Genomic DNA, 24,000 nt, shown 5'->3' on the forward strand with positions numbered 1-24,000 from the left:
GGATAATATCTAAATGCTTTCGGTTTTTGCCATTTTGAGTCATTTCAAGTTTCATAATTTTTCCTCTCTCATCTCAGAATATACAAACCTGTCTTTATGTCTGTTTACCCAATATTTCTTGGTGCACAGAGCTACATATCAAGTTGGTGCTTAATTCAGCTAATGAGAAGATAAATAAGGGTAAATGAAAGCCTTATTTTGTGCATCACTATGGGGAATTTTAGTTCTGTCAGGATAGTAAATATCGAGAGAAAAAAAGAAAAATCTCCCAACCAAAGTTTACTGCGTTTCTTTTCTTCACTCTTGAAGAGTTTAATTGATAGACTGCAGTTTTCACTGGGACACCCATTTTAAACCAGCCATTCCTTTTGATTTCATTTGGTAGCTGCATAATGTATTATGTTTTCCTAGACCCAACAAGATGTTTAATTGCCCTCTCACCAGAAAACATCTAAGATAAGTTCTCCCTCCCCTCCTCTATCACACATCTAAATTGTGGTCCCTCATTAGAGTATTTGCATGATTAAAAGTATATATTTAGAGGAAAATATTTCCTTAAGCTTAACACCTAACTTGTGAAGGCATATATATTTTAGAAAGTTATCCATAGACTTTCAAATCTGATGCTGGTTTTGCCTGTTTACATTTTGATAAAGTAGTATAATCTTCCAAAATAAGTTATGTACTCAGTTAATCTCTATTCGTCTTTGTCAATGAATTCCTAAAGTAGCTTGCAGTAGCAAAGAAAGGTAATGGGACAGTAACAAAAGTGATAAAGGAGGAATGAAGGAAACGTGTCACTTAAAATGATTCACTTAAACATGGAGAAATTCTGCATGTTCTAAACAAGGCCAGTGGAGCAGTCTGCATATAACATGTAATTGACATTTGTTGTAGGAAAAACTAATTTTCTATTTAATAAAATATTTTAAATTTTTAGTAGCCTCAAATGTTTCATTTTGGATGGGCTCATGTACGTAGATGTATAGGTGATAGTATTGGCTTATTTGTAATGTTAGAAATCCCTCAGAAGTGTACTTGTGCTTTCCTATATATATAATTAATTTCAGTTTGTGTTTTGTACATATCTTATGGAAGTAGAGTGTTCAATTAGTTGAGTCCTTTTTCTACATATCCTTATGTCTGTATATCGTTTGTGTTAGATGGCAGTTTCCTAGAGGGTAGCCCAGAATCTGCTTAAAATTTGCAGAATATCACGTAAGTGTGATACATATGATTTTAGGATGACAATGACATAATGGTTATTTTTATGTCATAAACTTTTAAATGTAAGGAAGACACTCACAAACCATTTCAAGGATAAAACATGATTAATTTAACCATGGTGAAAGGGCTAATGAACTCTAAAGAATGCAAAGGTAGAAAACTTGCTTAAACTTGCTTGTACATCAAATCAGTCATGCTAGCAGCAAGCTATAGGGTAATATAATTTGTATAAGATGAATTCTGATTGTAAACTTGCAGTTTACAATAATAATTGCATGCCTCCATTCATATTACTTTTCTTATAAAGTACCTTTGTTATCAGTTACACATAAAGTACCTTTACTTGTAGATAGAGTTAATTAAGTGAAAATACTCCATATGCTAAAAAGTGGTAAGGGGCTGTTAGATGAGAGAGGTGTGACAAGTTTCTCATCACATGATAGATTTAATAGAAGGTATCTACCTATATTCATGTGTATAGCTATCTACATATATATAATCTAGCTACCCACTTACCTATCTATTTATCTGGATTGGCAGCCTTTTTAAAGTTTAACCTGTTTGTCTTTCTCTGTTCCTTCATTTCAGTTTCATTCCTTGTTATTTGGAGACAGTATGAGGTAAATTATTCCTGGAAGGAAAGACATTTTTGTAGATAGATAATTTTTTTCCAAACTGCTGATTCTAACCATTCTTTTTGTTTATCAAAGAACAATTAAGTAAACTGACTGTTAAATATTTAAACAACTAAACACATGGGCAACCCACTGGATCAATTAATTTTACAGCATACATTTCAGAATGCCTTTTATTATGATGCTTTCAAGTACAGTAATCTATAGGTATGAAAGTATGTTCTAAAAAAATCCAGAAATATTTTTGAAAAGCACTTTTGAATTCCTTTCTGTTATTCTGTGATATTTTCCCCTCATGTTACAAAATTACATCTAATTAATCCATATTTCCAGAGAGCAAGGGATAGAAAATACTCTTTCTTTAGTATGAAATATGAAGTGGTTTTTTTTGAGGGAGAGGAATTAATCCATCCTGAACTTCCTTTATTTTTTTCTTCTAACTTTATTTATTTATTTTTTTTGGCTGCATTGGGTCTTCGTTGCTGCACGCAGGCTTTCTCTAGCTGCGGCGAGTGGGGGCTGCTCTTCATTGGGGTGTGTGGGCTTCTCATCGTGGTGGCTTCTCTTGCTGCAGAGCACAGGCTCTAGGTGCGTGGGCTTCAGTAGTTGTGGCACGCAGGCTCAGTAGTTGTGGCGCACAGGCTTAGTTGCTCTGTGGCATGTGGGATCTTCCCGGACTAGGGCTCGAACCCGTGTCCCCTGCATTGGCAGGCAGATTCTTAACCACTGCGCCACCAGAGAAGCCCCTAACTTTGTTTTCATTATTAATTTCATAATTAATTTGTTTATGATATAAAGTGCCAGACTCGAAAAGTTTGAACTGTATTAAAAATGACTCTGAGGATAAATTGTGAACCATGTCTGTTAATCTTTTTCTGTTTTCAAAGACACATGTTGTCCCAAGAATTTGTTCAAAAGTGGTGTTTATATAAATACTTGCTTTTATTTACAGTAAATGTGAATTGTTTTCTCTAGGAAAGAAAATGATTACTTTTTCAAAGGTTGCAAACTTGGCAAGTTGACAAGTTGTCTGATTACTTTCTGGTTAGTACAAGCAGTGCCTTCAAAGAGTGTGACTGCCGCCCAACTGAGCAGATAGATACATCAGGTTCCGTGCAGGAGGACTTCCTGTTCGCCTCTCTTGCTAACCTTTTCCTGTCTCTCCACAGCCTTTCTCTCTTTCTCTCAGACTTTCCCCCTGGCTTTTCCTTACTTTGTATTTTCCTTGCTTCATCTTTCTCTTCTGCTTCTTTCTCTCCCTCCTTATTTCCTTTTCTTTTTGACTCTTTAATTTTTACAACTTTGAAGGAGAAGAAAATAGTAGAAAGGACATTTTGAGCAAAATACTTTATTTTTCAGTATAATAAATAGCCTTTGAGTAATCTTTAGATTTCTGGACTTCCCAGTATACGTTTAGTTAGCTTGAAATAAGAAAACGTTTAAAGGAGAAGCTAGAATACGAGGCTTATAATCCCTTCTTGGAGAGGACCTATCTATGTAGCTATTTTCTGGGGATATGTAAGTAAATAAATAAATATCCTATATGAGTTACTCCAAGTACTCATGTAGTAATATGTATTACTGTATTTTTCTAGTACTGTGTATATTATATATATATATATATATATATATATTAAATTTTGAAGACAGGTTATATTTTATGAATAAGTACACTGCACATACATTCTTTTTACTAACTTTGATATAACAGATATTTAAATGTGTATTTTTCCAGTCATTTAATCTTTATCATATCTATCTTAATCATACCTGTAAATCATTTCAAAAGGCTTTCGTTTGTAGCACTGTGACATTGATGAGATTATCAATTATGAAGTATTGAGAAAACTGACATGTAATTGTTTATTTCTAATTATGCTAGTCAAAGCAGCACATCTTAGCATAATACGTAAGAGGTGTGGAACGTAAAGGTGGAATCTGATGACATCTGATGCCTCTGGAAAGCCAGTGTCTAAATACTGTGGTGCCTAAAATATCATTATTAAATAGTTAAATAAGATAACAATTATTCTATAAAAATGATTGGTCATCACTACTAAAGATTTTGGTAGGGATGCCATATAGCTATGAAGTAGGTTAACAGACGTTTGGTAACGTCCACTCTTTCTCCTTCTGTCTCTGTCAAGGTGCCTGTGTCGGTGGCCATGATGACTCCCCAGGTGATCACCCCTCAGCAAATGCAGCAGATCCTTCAGCAGCAAGTCCTGTCTCCTCAGCAGCTCCAAGCCCTTCTCCAGCAGCAGCAGGCAGTCATGCTGCAGCAGGTAATGTGGATTACCTGCTTTGGAGTGCTAGCACCCGTGTTGACAGTGCCATGGGCATATATGACAATTCCTTCTCCACTGGAAAGGACAACCTGTCAGCATGCTAGAACACAAACGTAGCATGTTAATTGCAGAACCGAGTAGTAAAATTTAGATCCCTTATTCTTTTTAAATTCATTAACGTCTGGAGTAAGCGTAAGAAATAGGTACCATTTCAACATGAGATGAAGCAATATTTAAATATTCAACTACTTAGGTGCTTTGGATTTGGAGCCTTGCCAACAAAAGTGCAAAGAGACTTACAGATAATTGTTGCTTTTGAAATTTCTAACCCTTCAACCCTCCTTTTAATTCACATAAGTATGAAATTGGAACTGGCTATTTTGTTACAGTAGGGAAAGTAATGTCCCAAACTTTCCTTTCCACAATAAATTCAGATTTTAGGAATAGAAGTAGCTACTAACTAGAACAGAGTTGAACAGCTGAGCCACCAATTCATGAGGTTAATCTTTTTTCAATAGCAAAACTAATGTTCCTAATATGTACATCATTAGAGCTTTGAGTTTATATAAAGTGGGCTTTATGTTGTAGACTTACTTCTCATACAGAAAATAATGTGCTTTACCTAAATGCTTAAAGATTTGACTTGCTGTGTTCTGTGATGATGACCACAGGCCAGTTACTTATATTTCTAAGTCTGACGTTCTCCCGTCCATCCGATGGATTACAATTTTTTTCCCAGTAAGAACCGGTCACTCTAATTTTATGTAACTCTATAGTTGGTTCTTATAAATGGTAGAGTAGACCCTATTTTTATGTGCTATTACCGCTGCAGATATAACCATCGAGGGTATTCATTTGGCTCTAGCCATTTCGAATACAGATCTTCTATACCCTTTCGTTTAGGATACTTTGGAGTCTGGATTGGAAAGTTTCAGAGCTGCCTTGGCAAAAACAGTGTATGTGTAGATCTGTCTCCTGGAATCCAATGCGTATCTGTCGTTGTTCTTGTGAGACGCATCTTAATGGAGACTCGACCCTGTGCCAGTCTAGAGGAGTTTAGGAGGTTTATAATACATGCAACTTTTGCCTTTATTTATTAAAGTCAAAATGGTTTATTCAGCAACAACTACAAGAGTTTTACAAGAAACAGCAAGAGCAGTTACATCTTCAGCTTTTGCAGCAGCAGCAACAGCAGCAGCAGCAGCAACAGCAGCAGCAGCAACAGCAGCAGCAGCAGCAACAGCAGCAGCAGCAACAGCAGCAGCAACAACAGCAGCAGCAGCAGCATCCCGGAAAGCAAGCGAAAGAGGTAGGATCTGGCCGGCTCACCCACGCAGAGGAGGGCGAGGCTGGGAGGGGCCCTCGGAGGCCAGGGCAGCGTTAGACCCTCCTATCACCAGGCCCTCGCTGTCCAAGATGCATTATGCTACATTTGTACTGAGCTTCATAACAGTAACAGGAGAGCTCTCCTGCTCTACTTTTTTTGCAGCGTGGGACTTGAGAGTTACGATCCAATGCTGCTGTCGTCTCCCGTTCACTAATGAATCACAGTGTACAAAGAGCAAGCTGTGTGGTGGACAAAGTACTGATTATCTCGTATCCACCCGAGAACCGAAGTTGGTGAGGGAACCTTATCTTTCTCAGTGGTGCAGCTCAGAGGACAGGCATGCAAATTGAGCCCATGGTTGGGAGTTGGGGTGGGGGGGAGGGGAAGCCAGGGAGAAAGTGGTTGAGCCCAGATTTCAAAGTCACAGGCCCCTGATTAATGAACTGCTACTGTAGGTTTGGAGTGGCGAGTAGAAAGTTCCAGTTTGATATGCTCATAAATCAAACTGACAAGCTGGCTTCTCAGGCCTAGCTTGTGCTTGTCAGCAAACTGCATCAAATATAAACATAATACAAACAAAACAGTTGAAGTAGTTAAATTGATCAGCAGGTAACAGAGCCGTTGTCTTCAAGCTGCCCATTATGCAAACGTACAGGAAACAGTTTTGACCCCCTGAGGCTTTGTTTCTGTTTGGATTTGTGAATAGAATTTCAGACAGCCATCAACTACAGAATAGAAATTGCTCCCTTATTTCTCCGGAGGCTTTGGGCAATCCACATGACTTGCTCCGTTATGCAGTCTGTTTTCCAGTGAGCGCATCAGAAGTTTCTCTTTTCCCCAAACTAAAAAGGAAAGGTCTTTCACAGCAGCTTGTCTTTCTCTGAAGTGTGACTGCCTTCTCATACCCTCCCGAGTCCAAAAGAAGTCTGCTTTGTCTTGTAATGCCTCACAAAATGGGAACTTACACTTTTACTTCCAGTAAGGGGCACTTTTTTTGGCCTTGAACATAATTCTACCTTTCATATATTCCAATAAGAGAGAAGAGGAAGAGAGAGAGCTAACAGGCCTGTCCTATGAAGGCTACATCCCAGTTTGCTAATAGGTCACTAGAGACCACGGTCATGGACTTCTGCAGATCAAACTTATTCAGTTGGAAAAAAAACAAAAGTGTTGTTGAGGTTGACTGTTTCCGTAAAGTGTCATTCTTTGAGTCTAAGTAAATTTTCTATCATCTGCAATAAGCCTATTTTTAAGAAGTCTGAACTTTCGTGACACACTTTCTCTAGACCTTGTTCCATCCCCTTTCAGTGCAAGTTCCTTGGTTCTCTGTTGCTGTGTTAATATTTGAAAGAAAAGCAACTGAAAATCTAGAGTTTGCTCACATTCTGCCCTTGAGCTTTGACAATGGGATGACCGTTCACAAACGTACCGGGGCGATGAAAGAAGCTTACGTATCGCTGTAGGAGGGCTGTTTGCACAGACCCTAGTCTCTGCCGTCCATTCGCTCACTGGGTTGGGTTTTCTGACACCAGCAGCAGCAGCAGCAGCAGTTGGCGGCCCAGCAGCTTGTCTTCCAGCAGCAGCTCCTCCAGATGCAGCAACTCCAGCAGCAGCAGCATCTGCTCAGCCTTCAGCGTCAGGGACTCATCTCCATCCCACCTGGCCAGGCGGCCCTTCCTGTCCAGTCGCTGCCACAAGGTACATACAAACCGCCGCGCACACTCCATTTCTCAGCTTGCATTGCTGCCACTGTGTAGCCTGTCTACCTTACACCTTGAGAACTTTCATTTTTATAACCTTTATGTTTATTATTAAAGCATGATTGTTATGAAAATGAAAACACGAAGATCCAAAACCTTTGGGACGCAGCAAAAGCAGTTCTAAGAGGGAAGTTTATAGCAATACAGTCCTACCTCAGGAAGCAAGAAACCTCTCAAATAAACAACGTAACCTTACAACTGAAGCAACTAGACAAAGAAGAACAAACAAAACCCAAAGTTAGTAGAAGTTTGGAGTTTGGGATTAACATATACATTCTACTATGTATAGAATAGATAACCAAAAAGGACCTGCTATATAGCATAGGGAACTCTACTCAGTATTCTGCAATAACCTGTATGGGAAAAGAATCTGAAAAAGAATAGATACATGTATATGTATAACTGAATCACTTTGCTGTACACCTGAAACTAACACACATTGTAATTCAACTATACTCCAATATAAAATAAAAATTAAAAAAAGAAATGACTGTTAACATGGTTGCATGCCCCTTTTTCTTGAGACTCAGAAGTTTTACTCCACATTGCTTTTTAAGTGTGCAGTAAACTGCTTTCAAGTGCTTTGTTAGATATTAAATGTGTATTTATTAGTCTTATGGAAGAAAATGTATAAGGGCAACACAATTCAAGCTACTGAATTCAAGCTATTGAATACACACCGAAGATCTGCAGGGAATAGGATTAGTGGGAAGGCTAACAACACTCCATTTAACATAAGTGAGCTGATAGGAGTTTTGGTGGACAACTGATAAGAAAAAGATAGACGCTCCTAATCTTCACGCTATATATAAAAGGAAGGCTTTATGTATTTCTACAGAGCGTAGTCCCAGTTATGCTTTGGGGGACCTCATCATGCATCCTGGGACCATATTGATCCTCCTTTCTCTAAAAGGATATTGCGTATACATGTACTGTATTGTGAATTACAGCTTTAGAAAGCTGGCAATTGTATTCTTGTTTTTCTGATAAGAAAACTTCAGATGTACTTTGATAATTCAATAATACAATACCATACAAATATACAATTGTATATATTCATTATTTGAGTCAACTTTTGGGAAATGGAAAGAGTTCTAAGTAAAAAAAAAAAAGGAAATAGAATGTAAACAGAATCATTCTTCGTGTGCTAAAATTCTCAATACAGGTAAAAGTCATGTATCCATAAACATCCTAAAAGCATATTCTAATTTCCATTTGGATTTTGTTGGAACAACTTTAATCCAAGTGAACTTTCATTCAAGTCACTTATATTTGTTCCAGAGGGGCTCACATTGCACTAGTACTTGCTATGCATTTTTCTGACTCTATAGGATACACTGAAGAAAATCAAGAACAATTAAATATACAAAAATTATAATTAGGTTAATAAAAGAGTCTTTTAAATACACATAATTATTATTTTGGGCACATTAAATTATAAATATTGTGGTAAATGTTTTTCTTTTTATTTATCAAATTACTGTCTCCATGGCTTATTTTTCCCAGAATTCCTCTTTCATTTGACTTCAGATCCTCTAATTCACCTGACTGAATCACTCCTAGGAAATCAAGAAAGATAAAGTTTAAATAGTGAAAGAAGGGGCTTCCCTGGTGGCGCAGTGGTTGAGAGTACACCTGCCGATGCAGGGGACGCGGGTTCGTGCCCCGGTCCAGGAAGATCCCACATGCCGCCGAGTGGCTGGGCCCATGAGCCATGGCCGCTGAACCTGTGCATCGGGAGCCTGTGCTCTGTAACAGGAAAAGCCACAACAGTGAGAGGCCCGCATACCGCAAAAAAAAAAAAAAAAAAAATAATGAAAGAAAAACAAGGCAATAAACCTACTTTTCTGTGTCATTCCAAAGAGAATTGGAATAAACCATAGCGTCACCACAGCAGTGAATGTTCTATTCACAAATAATTGTTTTTATGGAAAAATAAATACAACTTGAGGACAAAGAAAGAAATAAGGTTTAAAAAATAAAAGTGTTTATAAATTAGTTCAATGTAAATATAGAGTTCTTTCATAGAAACTGTACTAAAACAGAAGCAATAAATTTATGTCATTGATTTTCTTAGTAAAATTTAAATAAAGTCTATAGTTGGGATCTGGGTGTTTTTCTCTCCTCAATAGGGAAATATAATTTTATTTGAGTAAAACCATTCAAACAAACATTTCAAGAATGTTTAAAATAGATGTTCGTAGAAACAAGATGTAATTATCTAAAATATATTTGTTAAACTGCATTCTTCCAAAACAAGCATAGAAATATCTTGCGAACAAGAATATTCATTATGATATAACCATTCTAATAGTGTTCAAATGAAAACTTTCTCTAATTTCTGAGCCTTCTTTTGATAGCATTATCTTCCTTTTTTTCTTCTATTTGTTTTTTTCCTTCCAGTTTTATTGAGATATAGTTTACATACAGCACTGTATAAGGGGTGCAGCATAATGATTTGACTTACATACATCATGAAATGATTGACCTACAGCACTGGGTTAGTTCCTGATCTGCACAACGTAGTGATTCGCTATTTCTCTACCCAACAAAATGATCACCACTTACTTTCTTCTATTTGTATTCTCTGTAAGATATATGAGAAATAAAACTCACAGAGTGGAGAACGTTGAGGGAAAGGAAGTAAATCTGAAAACATATCTGGGTTTGAGCAGAAAGTGTATTTTTTAAGAAACATTTTTAATTGAAGTGTAGTTGATTTACAATGTTGTGTTAGTTTCAGGTGTACAGCAAAGTGATTCAGGTATATGTATATATATATATATATATATATATATATTCTTTTTTAGATTCTTTTCCCTTACAGGTTATTACAAAATATTGAGTATAGTTCGCTGTACTATACAGTAGGTCCTTGCTGGCTATCTATTTTATGTGTAGTAGTGTGTATATATTAATCCCAAACTCCTAATTTATCCCTACCCACCACTTTTCCACTTTGGTAACAATAGATTTGTTTTCTGTGTCTGTGGGTTTATTTCTGTTTTGTATAGAAGTTCATTTGTATCATTTTTTATTTTTAGATTCCACATATAAGTGATGTCGTATACTTGTCTTTCTCTGTCTGGCTTACTTCACTTAGTATGATAATCTCTAGGTCCAAACAAAAAAGATGGAAGTCATCATTGTGTTTTCAGCTGTTTAGATGAATGTGTGAAAAGTGCCATTGTGGAGAGTCCCATCAGCCCAACACAGGTGGAATGTGTTATAAACCAGTGACAGTAAAGGAACATAAGTTCATAGTACTCCTCTGGAATCTCAGAGTGGGAGAAAGTGAAGAAATAATTGTTAAATAATGTAAGCGCTGAATCATTTCTGCCTCAGTTACTGGTTATTTTGGACAATTAATTTTTTTTTTTTATCAATTTTCAGTTCACTTTGCCTCAGGTTTTTGGTTGGCTGATTAGCTACAAATAATAGCCATGTGAAAACCAAGCAGGATTAACACGCAGTGATGATATTCTCACTGTATCTTTAAAAATATGCCATAAGTATGGCATAAAAATATGCCATACTTACCCCATGATTTAACACAGCTTGCTCAGACTACTTTTAAAGTTACAGTTTCTTTCAACTGTATAAAAATATGTACATGAGAATCAGATAGATGTAACAAAATTATAATTTTGATAAGGAGATTTACAGACATTTTTCTCTATATTGCAAAATGATGTAATGTATTTTATCATTTTAAAGTAAGGCATTTTAAATATTAAGCATTTTAAGTCATCATGAACATTACTATAATATTGGATTTTAATGTGAAATAGGCAATTAAATTACGATCTCTAAGTATGTATATAGAGTGACTGTAGGTATACAGAAGTCAAAAAAGGATGGATTTGTAAATCAATCTTGAATAAAATACTGATTATAAAGCTATTTGATATAATGTGTACTTTATCAACTAGCAATTAATTAGTGACATATTTTCGTGACTCAGTACCACTGTCTACAGGTTAAAAAATAGGAAATTATTGTGACATGCACTTTAAACTTTGATATGTTTTTGATATAAGATAGAAGTCAGTGTATCCCAATACGCAATATATTCATAGGTTTAGTATTACTATAGGGATATATACACACACACACACACACATATATATTTGTATATGTGTATATATGTTTAATTCCAACTTTTAAAATATTTTTGAATTTGTAGAAGCTATCTAAAACAACCATTTTCATTACCAATCTGAAAGACCAAACAGGGAATGCTAGGTAACCAGCCAGTCCTGTTTTAAACTAACACCTTGTAGAACTAGATGAACTTGGAATCTGTTGAACAATAAAGAAAATGATATCTTTTTAAATAAAATATAATAATGTCCTTCATGCTGAGTTAGGACTGTGCTGAAGTTTTTCTTTGGCATCAGTATTCAGCCAAAGTCAGCTATTTGGCTTGGACTTCATGCTTTGCTTATGGAAATCTAAATAGCCAAATGGCTACTTCAGCACCACTCTGGCATCCTTGATTTTTTTGCTTAATCTGTGATCATGGGCTTACATAGAACATATATCTAATCAGGGTAACAGCACCAGCACTAAGAACAATGTACGTCATGCAGAATTATTGTTACCATTTTAGTATTCCCTTTCAAATACCAGTAAATTTTCTATTTGTAATTTAGGAAAATCTCCTTTGGGGTTTTACATGCTGAAAACAACATCAATGAGCTAAAGTTTGAAGGTACATTTATTATAGTCGGAGTAAAACTTTGCAAAGTTACTTGTGAATGCTGTTATGCATAAAAACTAACTTAGGGATAAATAAATACATAGGGAGATATTAAAAATATGTTGAGTTGTTGAGAAAATTTAGATGAGATAGGAAGAGGGAGATTAAATTATGTCATAATTCTAATTGTTGTAGAATTGTTTAGTATACTAACATACGTATATTAAAATAGGTTTAATGCCATTTAGGCCATCTGTCTTAAAAAAAAAAAGTTCTATTTGTCAATTCTTTATGTGTTGAGGGAAGACTTAAAAGGAAAACGTCAACTTTGCCACATTAAAATGTCATGATCAAGAAAAATAAGAAGTCATTGTTTTTGTAATAGAATATCAAACTGTAAAAATGTAGCCTGTAAAAATTTTCATAGTAAAATCATAGCAGGAATTTTTTTATATCAGATATATTCCTGTATCCCAGAAATTCTTTCCTTGGTGGAGATATTTGCCTTTGGTCTCAGTTTCAGCCAAATAGCTATTTTTACTTCTTGTAATTCGGCATTTGGACGAAATGTGTATTAGGTACACCTGTCATTGAAAGTACATTTTAAAGATGGGCATTTTACGTACAGGTTATAGTAAGCCCCTAGTCAAATACAGATCAATAAGATGTTAGGTTTGGCAAATTATAAATGAACACTTGGCTTTCTGAAGGTAGCTCAGAAACTGGAATAATGGTTGCCACTGGAGAGGTACTGGGGACCCAGAGGTCAGGGCTGGTAGGGAAATTTAATTTTACAATGCATACCCTTCCCTGTGATTCAATTATTTTGTCCATGCGTGTATACTAGTTTTTCAAAATGTAAAATTTAAGGTGAACAGTGAAAATTAATGATAATATTTCAATAATTTCAAGTATTGAATATCAAATCATTCAATAAAATATGTGAATAATACAAATATTTTTACCAAAATTCACTTTTATTACTTTTAATTGTAAATAACCCTAGAAAATAAATTAATTAAAAATTCACAGTAGACTGACTTTATATCGTACTATATTAAAATTATTTATTTAATATTAAAAAGTAATTACTGGATGTAAAAAATAAAAGGACGTGGAAAGGATCATTTATTTCTGAGTGTGAAAAAGATGCTCATGTAATTTTTACCAATACGTGAAACTTTTACCCCTTGTATGCCCCAAGAATGTATAATCTAGATATGAATGATAAAATTTTCATTAATTCTTAGCACAGTGCTTGGCACCCAGTACTCTGCAAACTCTAACTCTAGAAATAAAGAATTGTTATTTAATTGTTTTATCTGTCATATTATATGCAATTTGATTAGGAATTCTTCTTTTTATTCTCTCAACTCCTGGAAAAAGAAACTTTTTTTTTTTTTTTTTTTTTGCGGTACGTGGGCGTCTCACTGTTGTGGCCTCTCCCGTTGTGGACCACAGGCTCTGGACGCACAGGCTCAGCGGCCATGGCTCATGGGCCCAGCCGCTCCGTGGCATGTGGGATCTTTCCATACCGGGGCACGAACCCGTGTCCTCTGCATCGGCAGGCGGACTCTCAACCACTCCGCCACCAGGGAAGCCCTGGAAAAAGAAACTTTTTAATGCTTATTTGTAGTCCTGGCAGTGAATGAAGCCAAGTCACCATACAAAACTAGAACAGGGTTTCTCAATTTTTTGTGGGCACGGAATTTTTAAATTATGAAATTATAAAACTTTTCAGCAGTGGTATTGTATGTATATTTCCTTGAAATATGTTTTAAAGGAAAAATGAATAATCTTCACTTAAGATTTTAAGTTGACTATTATTCTGTGATACTCTAGTCCACTGATTCCCGGATTGTGCTTGCCACTACACTAGTGTTCTGGTCCACTGAACAGCTCTTTTATTTATTTATTTATTTATGGCTGTGTTGGGGCTTCCTTGCTGCGTGTGGGCTTTTCTCTAGTTGTGGCAAGCCGGGGCTACTCCACATTGCGGTGCACGGGCTTCTCATTGCGGTGGCTTTCTCATTGCGGAGCATGGGCTCCAGGTGCGCAGGCTTCAGTAGTTGTGGCATGCGGGCTCAGTAGTTGTGGCTCACGGGCTCTAGAGCACAGGCTCAGTAGTTGTGGCACACGGGCTTAGTTGCTCCACCGCATGTGGGATCTTCCTGGACCAGGGCTCAGACCCATGTCTCCTGCGTTGGCAGGCGGATTCTTAACCACTGAGCCAGCAGGGAAGTCCCTGAACAGCTCTATTAAGTAACATTCATTGAGTGTTTACTCACGGCAGGCACTCATATAGGCGCTGGGAATAAAGCCATGATGAAAACAGACAGCAAACTCTGCCATCATAAAACTTACATTTTAGTGTAAAAACTGTAACAAGACAGACTGTAGAAGACAGACAACAAATAAGTCAAGTAAAATATATAGTGATAACTGCTAAGGAGAAAAATTAAAAAGCAAGGATAGGAAAAAATTAAGCAACCACAGGAGATGGGAGGAGTTGAACTTGTAGACAAGGTAGCCAGGGAAGGAGTCCTGGGAAGGGGCTGTGTGAGTAATGACCTGAAAATGTGAGGGGAACTCAGCCATGCATTAGCTCTTGAGCAAAAGTTACTTAACTTTTCTGTGCCTCAGTGTCCTCATCTCTAAAATGAAAATAGTGATGGTAATAATAAAAACAATAATAGTGGTTTGGGCATTACATTAGTTATTATGTATGAAGCCTTTGGAAAAGTAACTGGCATATGAGAAGCACTATATAAGTATCTGTTAAATAAAACGGACAAAGAAACCTGCTAGAGGAGTGAGTTGGGGTCAGAGGAGCTGAAAAAACAGGAGCTTAGTTTTGGACATGTAAGAATTGAGAATTTGTTAGGGTGGAGATGCTAGATAGGCAGCCTGCAATTCAGGGAAGGGGCCTGGGTTGGAGATCACTTGAATCCTAAGCCTATACCTGGTATTTAAAACTGAAATAAATTAGTGTAATTGTAAAAAGAATTTGTTGAGTTAATTTTTTTCCTTCAAACATATTTGCAAAACACTGAGTTAAAGAAAGAGACTCAAGTTTTCTTTGTTACTAGACAGATATCTCAGAACTGTTTTACTTGCTAACATGAACCACGAGTCTCCAAGATGGAAACAACAGACTTCTGAGATATCTTAGACTAACAGCATTTCGAGAGTACTGTTCCATAGAACACAGTTACTGCCTGAAAAAGTAAATTACTTCTTGCCTAACATCAAAACATAAAAAACTCCCCAAACTTTCAAAATGCTGCAAAATGGATTGGCTAGCTGTTTCATTTTCATAAATAGTTTTGTATCCATAGAAAATAGCTAAGCAAGTTGATGCGAAAACTTTGTCTCATGGGCAATGTAATAGTTTACTTAAAAAAAAATTCCCCCCAAATTATTTGTACATTGGAATCATCTGTGGAGCTTCAAAAGCTACTAGAAATTGTGATTTGATTTGTTGGGGCTATGGTCACGGCACTGGAAATTTTAAAAGATCCCCAAGTGATTCTAATATGTAGATGCTTTGGGGAGCTAGTTTCACTAACAGGAATCTCTTTTTGACATTATTTATTCTCTGTCCCTTATTTAAAATAGTTAAAATTAAATATTTAAAATATATAAATATTTAATATTTTTAAAATATTCTTTTAATTAAGGATCATTATTTGGATGATGAGCAGGTTATATTTATCAAATGTTTATGTACCTACTGTTTGTCACCCTATCATTGTGATATCATGGTGATACCACTAATTTTCAAGGCAAATGAATAGTATAATGGATTTCTACTTTTAGAAGGCAAGTGGATATTTAGGTTAACTAAATTATTAATAAAATCCAAAAACTAAATTATTAATAACATCTTTAACTGGTATAGTTTCAAAAAACGTCTAAGAGTCTTTAGCCAAAATATAAAATGTTATTAGCCACTCAGCCTGTTAGAATCAACTAGTACCATTTATAATTCTTTAGACATTGGCCTTATAGGAGAGCAATGGTTATAAATAGTGTGACCTTTAAGAGTCACAGAACTTCCGTGTGCAAACCAATATGTCTTCGAGAACTGTATGAACCCGTTTTAATCAATTAAATCAACAACTATTTCTTGAGCACATACCAGGCACTGTTCTAGGCACTGGGGGGGGGGTCTATAAAATAAGTAAAATAAGAAATCCCTGCTCTTAGAAAATGGTGGAGGGAGACTGTAAAGCAAATAAATAATATAGTTTAGGGGCCGATAAATGCCCTAAAGAAAAATAAAGTAGGGTGAGGTGGAAGGGCACGATAAAAGGCAGGTGGGGAGGGGCAATGGTTGATAAGTGTGGACAGAGAACTCTCACAGGAGGTGACCCTTGAACCACCTGAGAGAAGGGAGGGAAGAACTCGTGAGAAGATTTGCAACCAGAGGGGCCTAGGCTGTGAGGGCCGCCAGAGGAAAGCTCGAAAGGGAGCAAATGTTTGATGCATTCGAGAAAGAGCAGAAGGCTAGTATAACAGAATGAAACGGAGAGAGACAGCGATGGATGAGGTCAGAGAGACAGGCCGGAACCAAATGATAACTGCCAGCACCTCATGGGCCATGGTAAGTTTTGTTGTTTTTTTTGTCTCTAAGTTCAAAGCCATTGGAGGCTGAAAAGCCATTGGAGGCCGAAAAGCCATTGGAGGGTTTGTTGGGGAAGTGCCGTGGCCTCATTTACCTTTAGAGAGATAACTTGGGGCTGATAGATGAAAAGTAAATTAGCCAAAGCCAAGGTGAAAACAGGAAGACAGTCAGGAGGCTATGGCAGTGGTCCAGGCAAGAGCTGACGGTGGAGCAGAGAGGCAGCAGAGAGTTCTGATGCAGAGGATGTGTTGATGCTCTCACAGAAAAGGATTTACTCGTGGAGTTTTGCTGTTAGGACACATAATACATGCAGCCAGGTAACAAAAAGTCATGGTCAGAAAAGTTTCAGTATCCCAGGTTAAAGCTAGAATTAAAGCAATCTTTATATAGAAATTATTTCCTATGTAACAGAAATACCTTTCTTTATTAACCCATCCTCTTCTTTTTAGAAAAAACAGCTTTTAATAACTTTGGGAATCTGAGTTACCCTGTCTTGTCTTTAGTCTCAGGCCATGTCTTAAAATCTTGAGGAGCCAGAATCACCAGAATGGTAGCTCTCAGTAACACTGTCTGTTTGAAATTGTGATAGGCATAGCGGTTTAAGGTTTCCACTGTGACGAATAATTTGACCAGAAGTTATGTTTGGAACAGTGAGAATTCTTCTGTTGCTCTGGGCTACTTACCACTATGTCTAGATCAATGATTTTTTCCACTTGCAGGGGTAGGGGTGAGAGAGCTCTCCTCACCATCGTACTCTGTCATCTTTCCCCAGTCTCCCCTGCCTATTCCAAGCCACTTCACTGTCACGCAGCTCTCAAATGATCAGCATCACTAGAGCATCTGATGTGGGGGGGAGGGGCAGGGGAAGTTTGATTAGCATTTCCATCCTTATATCAGATATTGTAGATGAACACAGTAATAAAAAACATAGATTTTGGACCCACAGGGCATCATGTTTGAATTCTGTCCACTGGTTATGAGCTTAGTGACTGGGGAAACACATTTAATCTTTCTGAGTCTCCATGCCCTCATCAATAAAATGTAATGATTCCTAATGTCAGGTGAGGTTAATGTAGATTATGAATGTAAAGCGCCAGAATATAGTAGATGCTCAATAAATGATAGCAATTATAATTACAAGTACATTTCCTCCTGTATATCTTTATTCAGCAGTTTTCATATTTTTAATAAAATATTTTAGGAGCTAAGGCATTCAAGTCAGACTGCCTGGATTGAAATCCCAGCTTTATCACACATAAGCTTTGTGACCTTAGATATATTTTTGAACCTCTCTCCCTCTTTGCTTCCTTATCTGTAAATAAATTGGTTACAATAAAAGTGTCAGCTCCATTGGACTGTAGTAAGGATTAAGGAGCATAAGGTATATAAAGAATATATGAAAGCACAGAAATTGGCATATATAAGTAATGTTTTGTAAGTCAAATACTGTAAATAACAGTCTCTCAATTCCTTATTTCAAAATTACAGTGAAAAGCTAAAGTATTGTACCTAGCTTTTCTATTTTCATTCATCATAAGTCAGGTAAATTTGCATAATCTGAGCCAGGAATTTGTTTAAAATGAGTAGTTGATTTATTCTATCAGTCATAAAATGAAGGAGAAATTTAGATATTATCTGCTTAATTGATCCATGTAAGTTAGAATATTGGCTTATTCAGGACCTCAAAATGAAATTCAATTATTTCCTTGGCCATTCTGAGAAAGATCAAAGTAACTAGATAATTGTCAAATCTATTTTTCTTTTGACTTGAATGTTTGCTGTTTTCCCCTGACATTTGTGTTTCCCACTTTACTTCTTTTTTCATTTCTTTTGATATGTGTTATTTCCAAATGTTCTTTCAGTTCCTCACTGATAAAAACTTCATACTAGCAATAAGTAAAAGCTTGAATAAAGTTAGTTAAAAAGTTCAAAGTTGAATAGTTTAATTTTCAAATGGAACTTGCTGTGTTTTTTTTCTACTGATCCTTGATATTATTCCCAATACTATTATTTCTAGTACTGTTCTTGAATTGGTAGTCTTTAACAAATAACTGATTATTGAAGAGGAAACGATAGTGCTGATGGTATAAAGTGGTTTATTATCATATATTAATAATTCTGGTAACATCACTTTTGTGGTTGGCCTTAATCCAGTGATAATACTAAGCTCATTATATGAAATTTACTTTGTTATATTAGTGGGGCTTTCTTTCACTTTATAGCTGGCTTAAGTCCTGCTGAGATTCAGCAGTTATGGAAAGAAGTGACTGGAGTTCACAGTATGGAAGACAACGGCATTAAGCATGGAGGGCTAGACCTCACTACTAACAATTCCTCCTCGACTACCTCCCCCACCGCTTCCAAAGCGTCACCACCAATAACCCATCACTCCATGGTGAATGGACAGTCTTCAGTTCTAAATGCAAGGCGAGACAGGTAAATCTCAGGAGATACATTCTGTTACATATCACCAAACTTTACTTTCACCATTTGTGAAACTAAAAATAATGATTTGTACTTAACAGGGGCAGAATGTGTAGAACAACTAATTAAATACATAGAAACCTTTAGATTATTTGTATTTATATCATTTTCATTAGGAAAAAAGCAGCTCATGTACCAGCAGTTTAATGGATAGAGTGGGGAATTTACTGAAGAAAGTTATTTGTTAATAAGTGCATGCAGAATTATTGTGTCAATATATTTTTATGGCTAAAATGTTGTGATTAACCTGATTGCTGAAATGAGAACATTTTTACCATTTTAAAACTTAACCAGTTTCAAATAATTAAAGATGCGTATATATCCCCCTTATATATGTTACAAACATGTGCTTACAAATCAGAGAATAGATATACATAAACATATAAACACAGGTATAATAAACCAGAAGATAGAAGATCTGGTTTGCCTTTTTTATTGTTGTGGCATGATGGAATTATAAATATATAATAAAAATGAAATTACGGTGGTAACTTTCTGAATAAATTTGCCTCAGTACTCATAAAGAAAAATTATTTGATTTCAGTTACCAACACTGAGTACATTATATTAGGTAATTTTTCAACTTACTGTTTTATTTTAGTTGTGTAAAAACTGCCTTTGTAAAAGGATCACCATGTACTTTTTTGTCCATTTCGTTCTATTTATGCAGGCATATCGTTATCTAATCAGGTCCTTTAATGTAATTTACATAAACTATAGAAGCTAAAATATTGCTCAATATGAAAACTATCTTTTTAAAAGGTGAAGCATAAGTGTAGGACTTCTTAACACAATGGCTTAGTTTCATATGATATATAGCTGTAAAATTCATATTTAAGTGGAGTGGATTAATAGTGTTCTGTTACGTATGTGGATACCTGCCTAGCTGCCACAAACCCTTTCCCCTAAGCAAATATTTTTTCAAAGAAACGTACATATAATTACAGTACAGTTTAAGATATAATGCTATAGTTTGGTGATGTTTTTTGTCTTCCTAGAAGTATCATAAAATTTTTTTCTTGTTAGCTTTCATTATTATAAAATGGTATGCCTTTGAATGCTTTCACGCTGTTGTATTAATTGAGAGTAATTTGATGATTATATAGTTCAGAAGTTGGTTGATGTCTCTAGGATCTATCTGATATAATACTCACTTATCAAAAGTCTTGGATAATTATAGAAAGAGATAGCTAATGAATACCGTTCCAAAGTAGAATTTTTAAATCAGCTGTAACTAGCAGAAACATATATGGTTCGCACATAAATATTAAACAATGTAAATGATTCTAAAGGTCCATTCTAAAGGTCCCTAAAAAGAACATTTCGAAAATCTTATGGTGATTTTCCTATTACTTTCTTAAAAACACAGGTTTTTTTCACTTGACCACATATGAATATATATATTTTTATTTAGAGGTAAATGTTACGTTAAGGTCATATGGCAGGATTAGCATATGATATTATACAGTCCTCTTAGTTTTTCATCGTTTATTAACAGTCATCTTTGGCTCTATTTCTCCTCTAATTGGAACATCATCTAGCCTTGGCAGTTGAACTATTCAATAGAACGATTAAATTTTTCTGACTGCTCTGAGCTGAATTGACCTGTTTTGACCTGTTTGTCACTGATCGTAACCTGACAGGCGCTAGCAGCCTGCAACGATTATGGCTTTTTGAGATCAATCTGATGCCATGTTCTTTTGCTGCAGCTCATCACATGAGGAGACTGGGGCCTCTCACACTCTCTACGGCCATGGAGTTTGCAAATGGCCAGGCTGTGAAAGCATTTGTGAAGACTTTGGACAGTTTTTAAAGTAGGTTTTTTACTTTTTTTAGGGGAGGGAGTGGATTGTATGGGAGTTTTAAGCAGATAGTTGTAAATGAACAAAAGAAAGCTGAAGGAAGAAAGTGAAGGTCCATCATAAGGCACACTGTAAGTTTTCTGTGTGTTCCAACAAGTAGATTAGCAAAGTCAGGCTAAGACGGTTAACTCTTCCTCTTTACCTTTTCATGAGAACATTTTACAAATCATCCAATAAAAGTTTTTGAATGAATGAAAAAAGAAGTAGCCTTACTATAGCAGTGTCATTAATAACTGGAAGACGTGTTTGTTGGATTCACTTAAATTTCAAGGTTTCAAGAAAAATTTCCAGTAACATTATGTGAGAAGTCATATTTTATATATATATATATATATATATAATATATATACACATACATATATTTAAACAAAAGACAGATTTTAAAGGTGTATTTTTTATTGCAGACTTTATATTTCTTACTTTAAATAATATTTAATGTATTTATTTAACAGCAAGAATAAAAAACTGAAAGTTAATAGTAACTAAAATTTTAAGATAGTTGTTATTTTCTCCATGTTGTTGCTTGTTGCCCTGAGAATCATAAAGAAACTTACATGGCCCGATGTTTGTATGATAGATTATATGGCTTCTCTAGCTTAAAATCAACTTTGTGTATCCTTAATTTCTTCATACAGTGATAATTTATTTTTTTTAATTCATAAGAGGTTCTTTTTCAAATGAGAATATGCATCTTTCATGAAACATTTTCCACGCACAATTTCAGTATACAAGAGATCTAAACAGAGAGCTACAGATAGGTTTATGGAGATGAGTAACTTCACAGGCTGAGACTCTTATGTTGTCATGGAGCAGCTAACAGGGTGAATGAACTGTTTCATGCTTCATCAACAATTAAGTTAATTAGCTCATTTGAAATTGCACTGCTTTGTTGCCAGGATGTTGGCAGAAACATCAAAAAGATGTGTTTACAAATGGTAGACTACAGAGTATAGAGCAAAAGCACCTTAACAACAAGGCACAAGTACTTGGCATCATAATAACTGTATAACTGAATTACAGTAAGACTTCCACAAGGATTTTTTTAAACTATTTTTATTTCTGACCAATTAAAAGAAAAAAATGCTTCCTATATTATTATGGATTTTCTACATGGCCTTGAATGAAAATTTGCACACCTATTATCCTGAACAGTTGTGAGCTACCATTTTGTTGGATAGGAAACTGATTTGACCGTTCTAAGCAAAGAGAGCTCTTAAAATGTTAAGTAACTTTGCTAAAGTTTTCCTGTCTAAGAAAAATAACATTTGCTAAAATAAAGACAGGATATAAGAATATAATTCTTTAAAGAACTAATTTCATATTTCATTTGAATATGTTAGTCCTTATTAATATGTTATATTATTCCTTATCGTTAAGGTTATTTAGAGGACTATTGCTGCTATTTCTTCAGTATATGGCAATTTAAGCCATAGAACTAGCTCAGTCACCAAATATTTTATTGCTCTAAGTTGTTGTTTTTGACAAAATTCAAAATAAAGCTTTAAGAAAAAAATACATGTCTTTGTTTCGGTATGATTTCCTTTATGGCCCATGGAAAGGAGCATTTTTATTCATCTCAAATTTGTATACATATTTTTATTACTAACAAGCTTATAAATATGAACTCTCATTTTACCCTCCATGGGTCTTTTTCATATTCAAGTTAGTATTTTTGGAAAACTGAAGAAGTTACAATTAAAAAAGCATTTCCTTTCAATTAAATATCAACTTTGTTTCCAAAGACTGACCATTTTTCCAACCCATTAACTTCATAGGGATGACAGAACAAATGACAGTAGATTTTAAGGCCTTTTTTTCAGTCCATTTTTGTTATGATATGCTTAGATTCTGTAAGTCAAAGATCTGTGATAAATTCTCTTGATAGAACTAATGCCAGTGTACTGTACTGAAATGAAATATTAGACATATTTCCATACTAGTATTGTCTTTTTCTTAAAAAGGTGTGGGAAATTTGAAGAGAAATAAAATAATGTTTTATTAAATTAATTTCAGTTATTCAGAAAAAAATGTTGATTTAGTGTCTATGTGGAAAGTGAATCGAAGAAGGCATCACCACTAATACAGATTTTCTTGGAAAGAAGATTTTGGTTTTCTTTTGTAATAATGGAGAGGATTGAGAGTCTTGGGGGGAAAAATGTCAGGCAAGTCAAAAAGCTGTGAAAGGTTTTTAGCTCTCAGGTTTTTTGTTTATCCATGCTCCAGAAATTTTGTACCCAGTGTTTACTATAAAAGGTGTTTGAGAAAATATTATTGTGGCATTTTTATTTCTAAAATGCACTAGAAATACATTGTACAGCTTGAGCTGTACTTTGTATCAGTCAGCTTATCCATTGGTTTGAAATAAAAGGAAGCTATCCAATATTACTATTTACCCTACATATGTTTAATAGCAAAGGATAGTAGAAAATATATTGAGTCCCAAATTCCATTTCTCACATTATATCCCCAAATAAACTGGCAGAATTCCTCTGTTTTTGCCCAGCACCAAATGAAAATCCACCAGAGGACAGTTGCTTATGAATAACATATATATTCTTAGCCATATATACATATATAAGAAGAAAGTCTAGACTAAAAGGTGTTTAGGAAAATTTTTGAATTACTATGAAGTAGGTGTTGACAGAAGCTAACCATTTTTCTGACCACTCATTGAAGATCTCACTAGATCACTAAAAGCATTTAATACTAGTTCTTCATTACTGTCTTATAAATGTCAAAGTGTAATAATATCCAACAAAATTTTAGTGTAGTTTGTCTGCAAAATTAAGTATCATTCCATTGGCCCTAAGTCAGCATGAATGTAGATGGATTGACTTTTAGAGCTTAAACCAAAAGGTTTACAACATAACATTCAATTTGGCAGACAAGTGTTCTTGAACCTGCATGTGCGGATGCCAGCAAACAAAACATGGTCTGAGATACAAAGATAGAAATACTCTTTGAAGAATGGCAAAATGGTTAGTGTCAATAAAATGTCAGCCTATTAAGGAGTAATTAGTTGGCGAACATAAATGTATTAGGTTTATTACAAAGCCTAAAATTTTAAGGTTTGACACTGTATAAAGAG

General features: G+C 35.3%; 1 protein-coding gene across 5 annotated transcripts in view; it reads left to right on the top strand.

Annotated features, from left to right (window-relative positions):
• The window catches only part of FOXP2 (forkhead box P2), a 531,964-nt gene that overhangs the window by 463,031 nt on the left and 44,933 nt on the right, over positions 1-24,000 (top strand). For all 5 annotated transcript variants that reach the window (XM_067746782.1, XM_067746784.1, XM_067746788.1 and 2 more), the window contains 5 exons: positions 4,010-4,147; positions 5,271-5,459; positions 7,010-7,175; positions 18,789-19,002; positions 20,760-20,864. In XM_067746782.1, the coding sequence (XP_067602883.1) occupies positions 4,010-4,147; positions 5,271-5,459; positions 7,010-7,175; positions 18,789-19,002; positions 20,760-20,864 (812 nt within the window). The remainder of the gene's footprint in view (positions 1-4,009; positions 4,148-5,270; positions 5,460-7,009; positions 7,176-18,788; positions 19,003-20,759; positions 20,865-24,000) is intronic.

The sequence above is a fragment of the Pseudorca crassidens genome, chromosome 8 (assembly GCF_039906515.1).
Source record: "Pseudorca crassidens isolate mPseCra1 chromosome 8, mPseCra1.hap1, whole genome shotgun sequence".
NCBI classification, from domain to species: Eukaryota; Metazoa; Chordata; class Mammalia; order Artiodactyla; family Delphinidae; genus Pseudorca; species Pseudorca crassidens.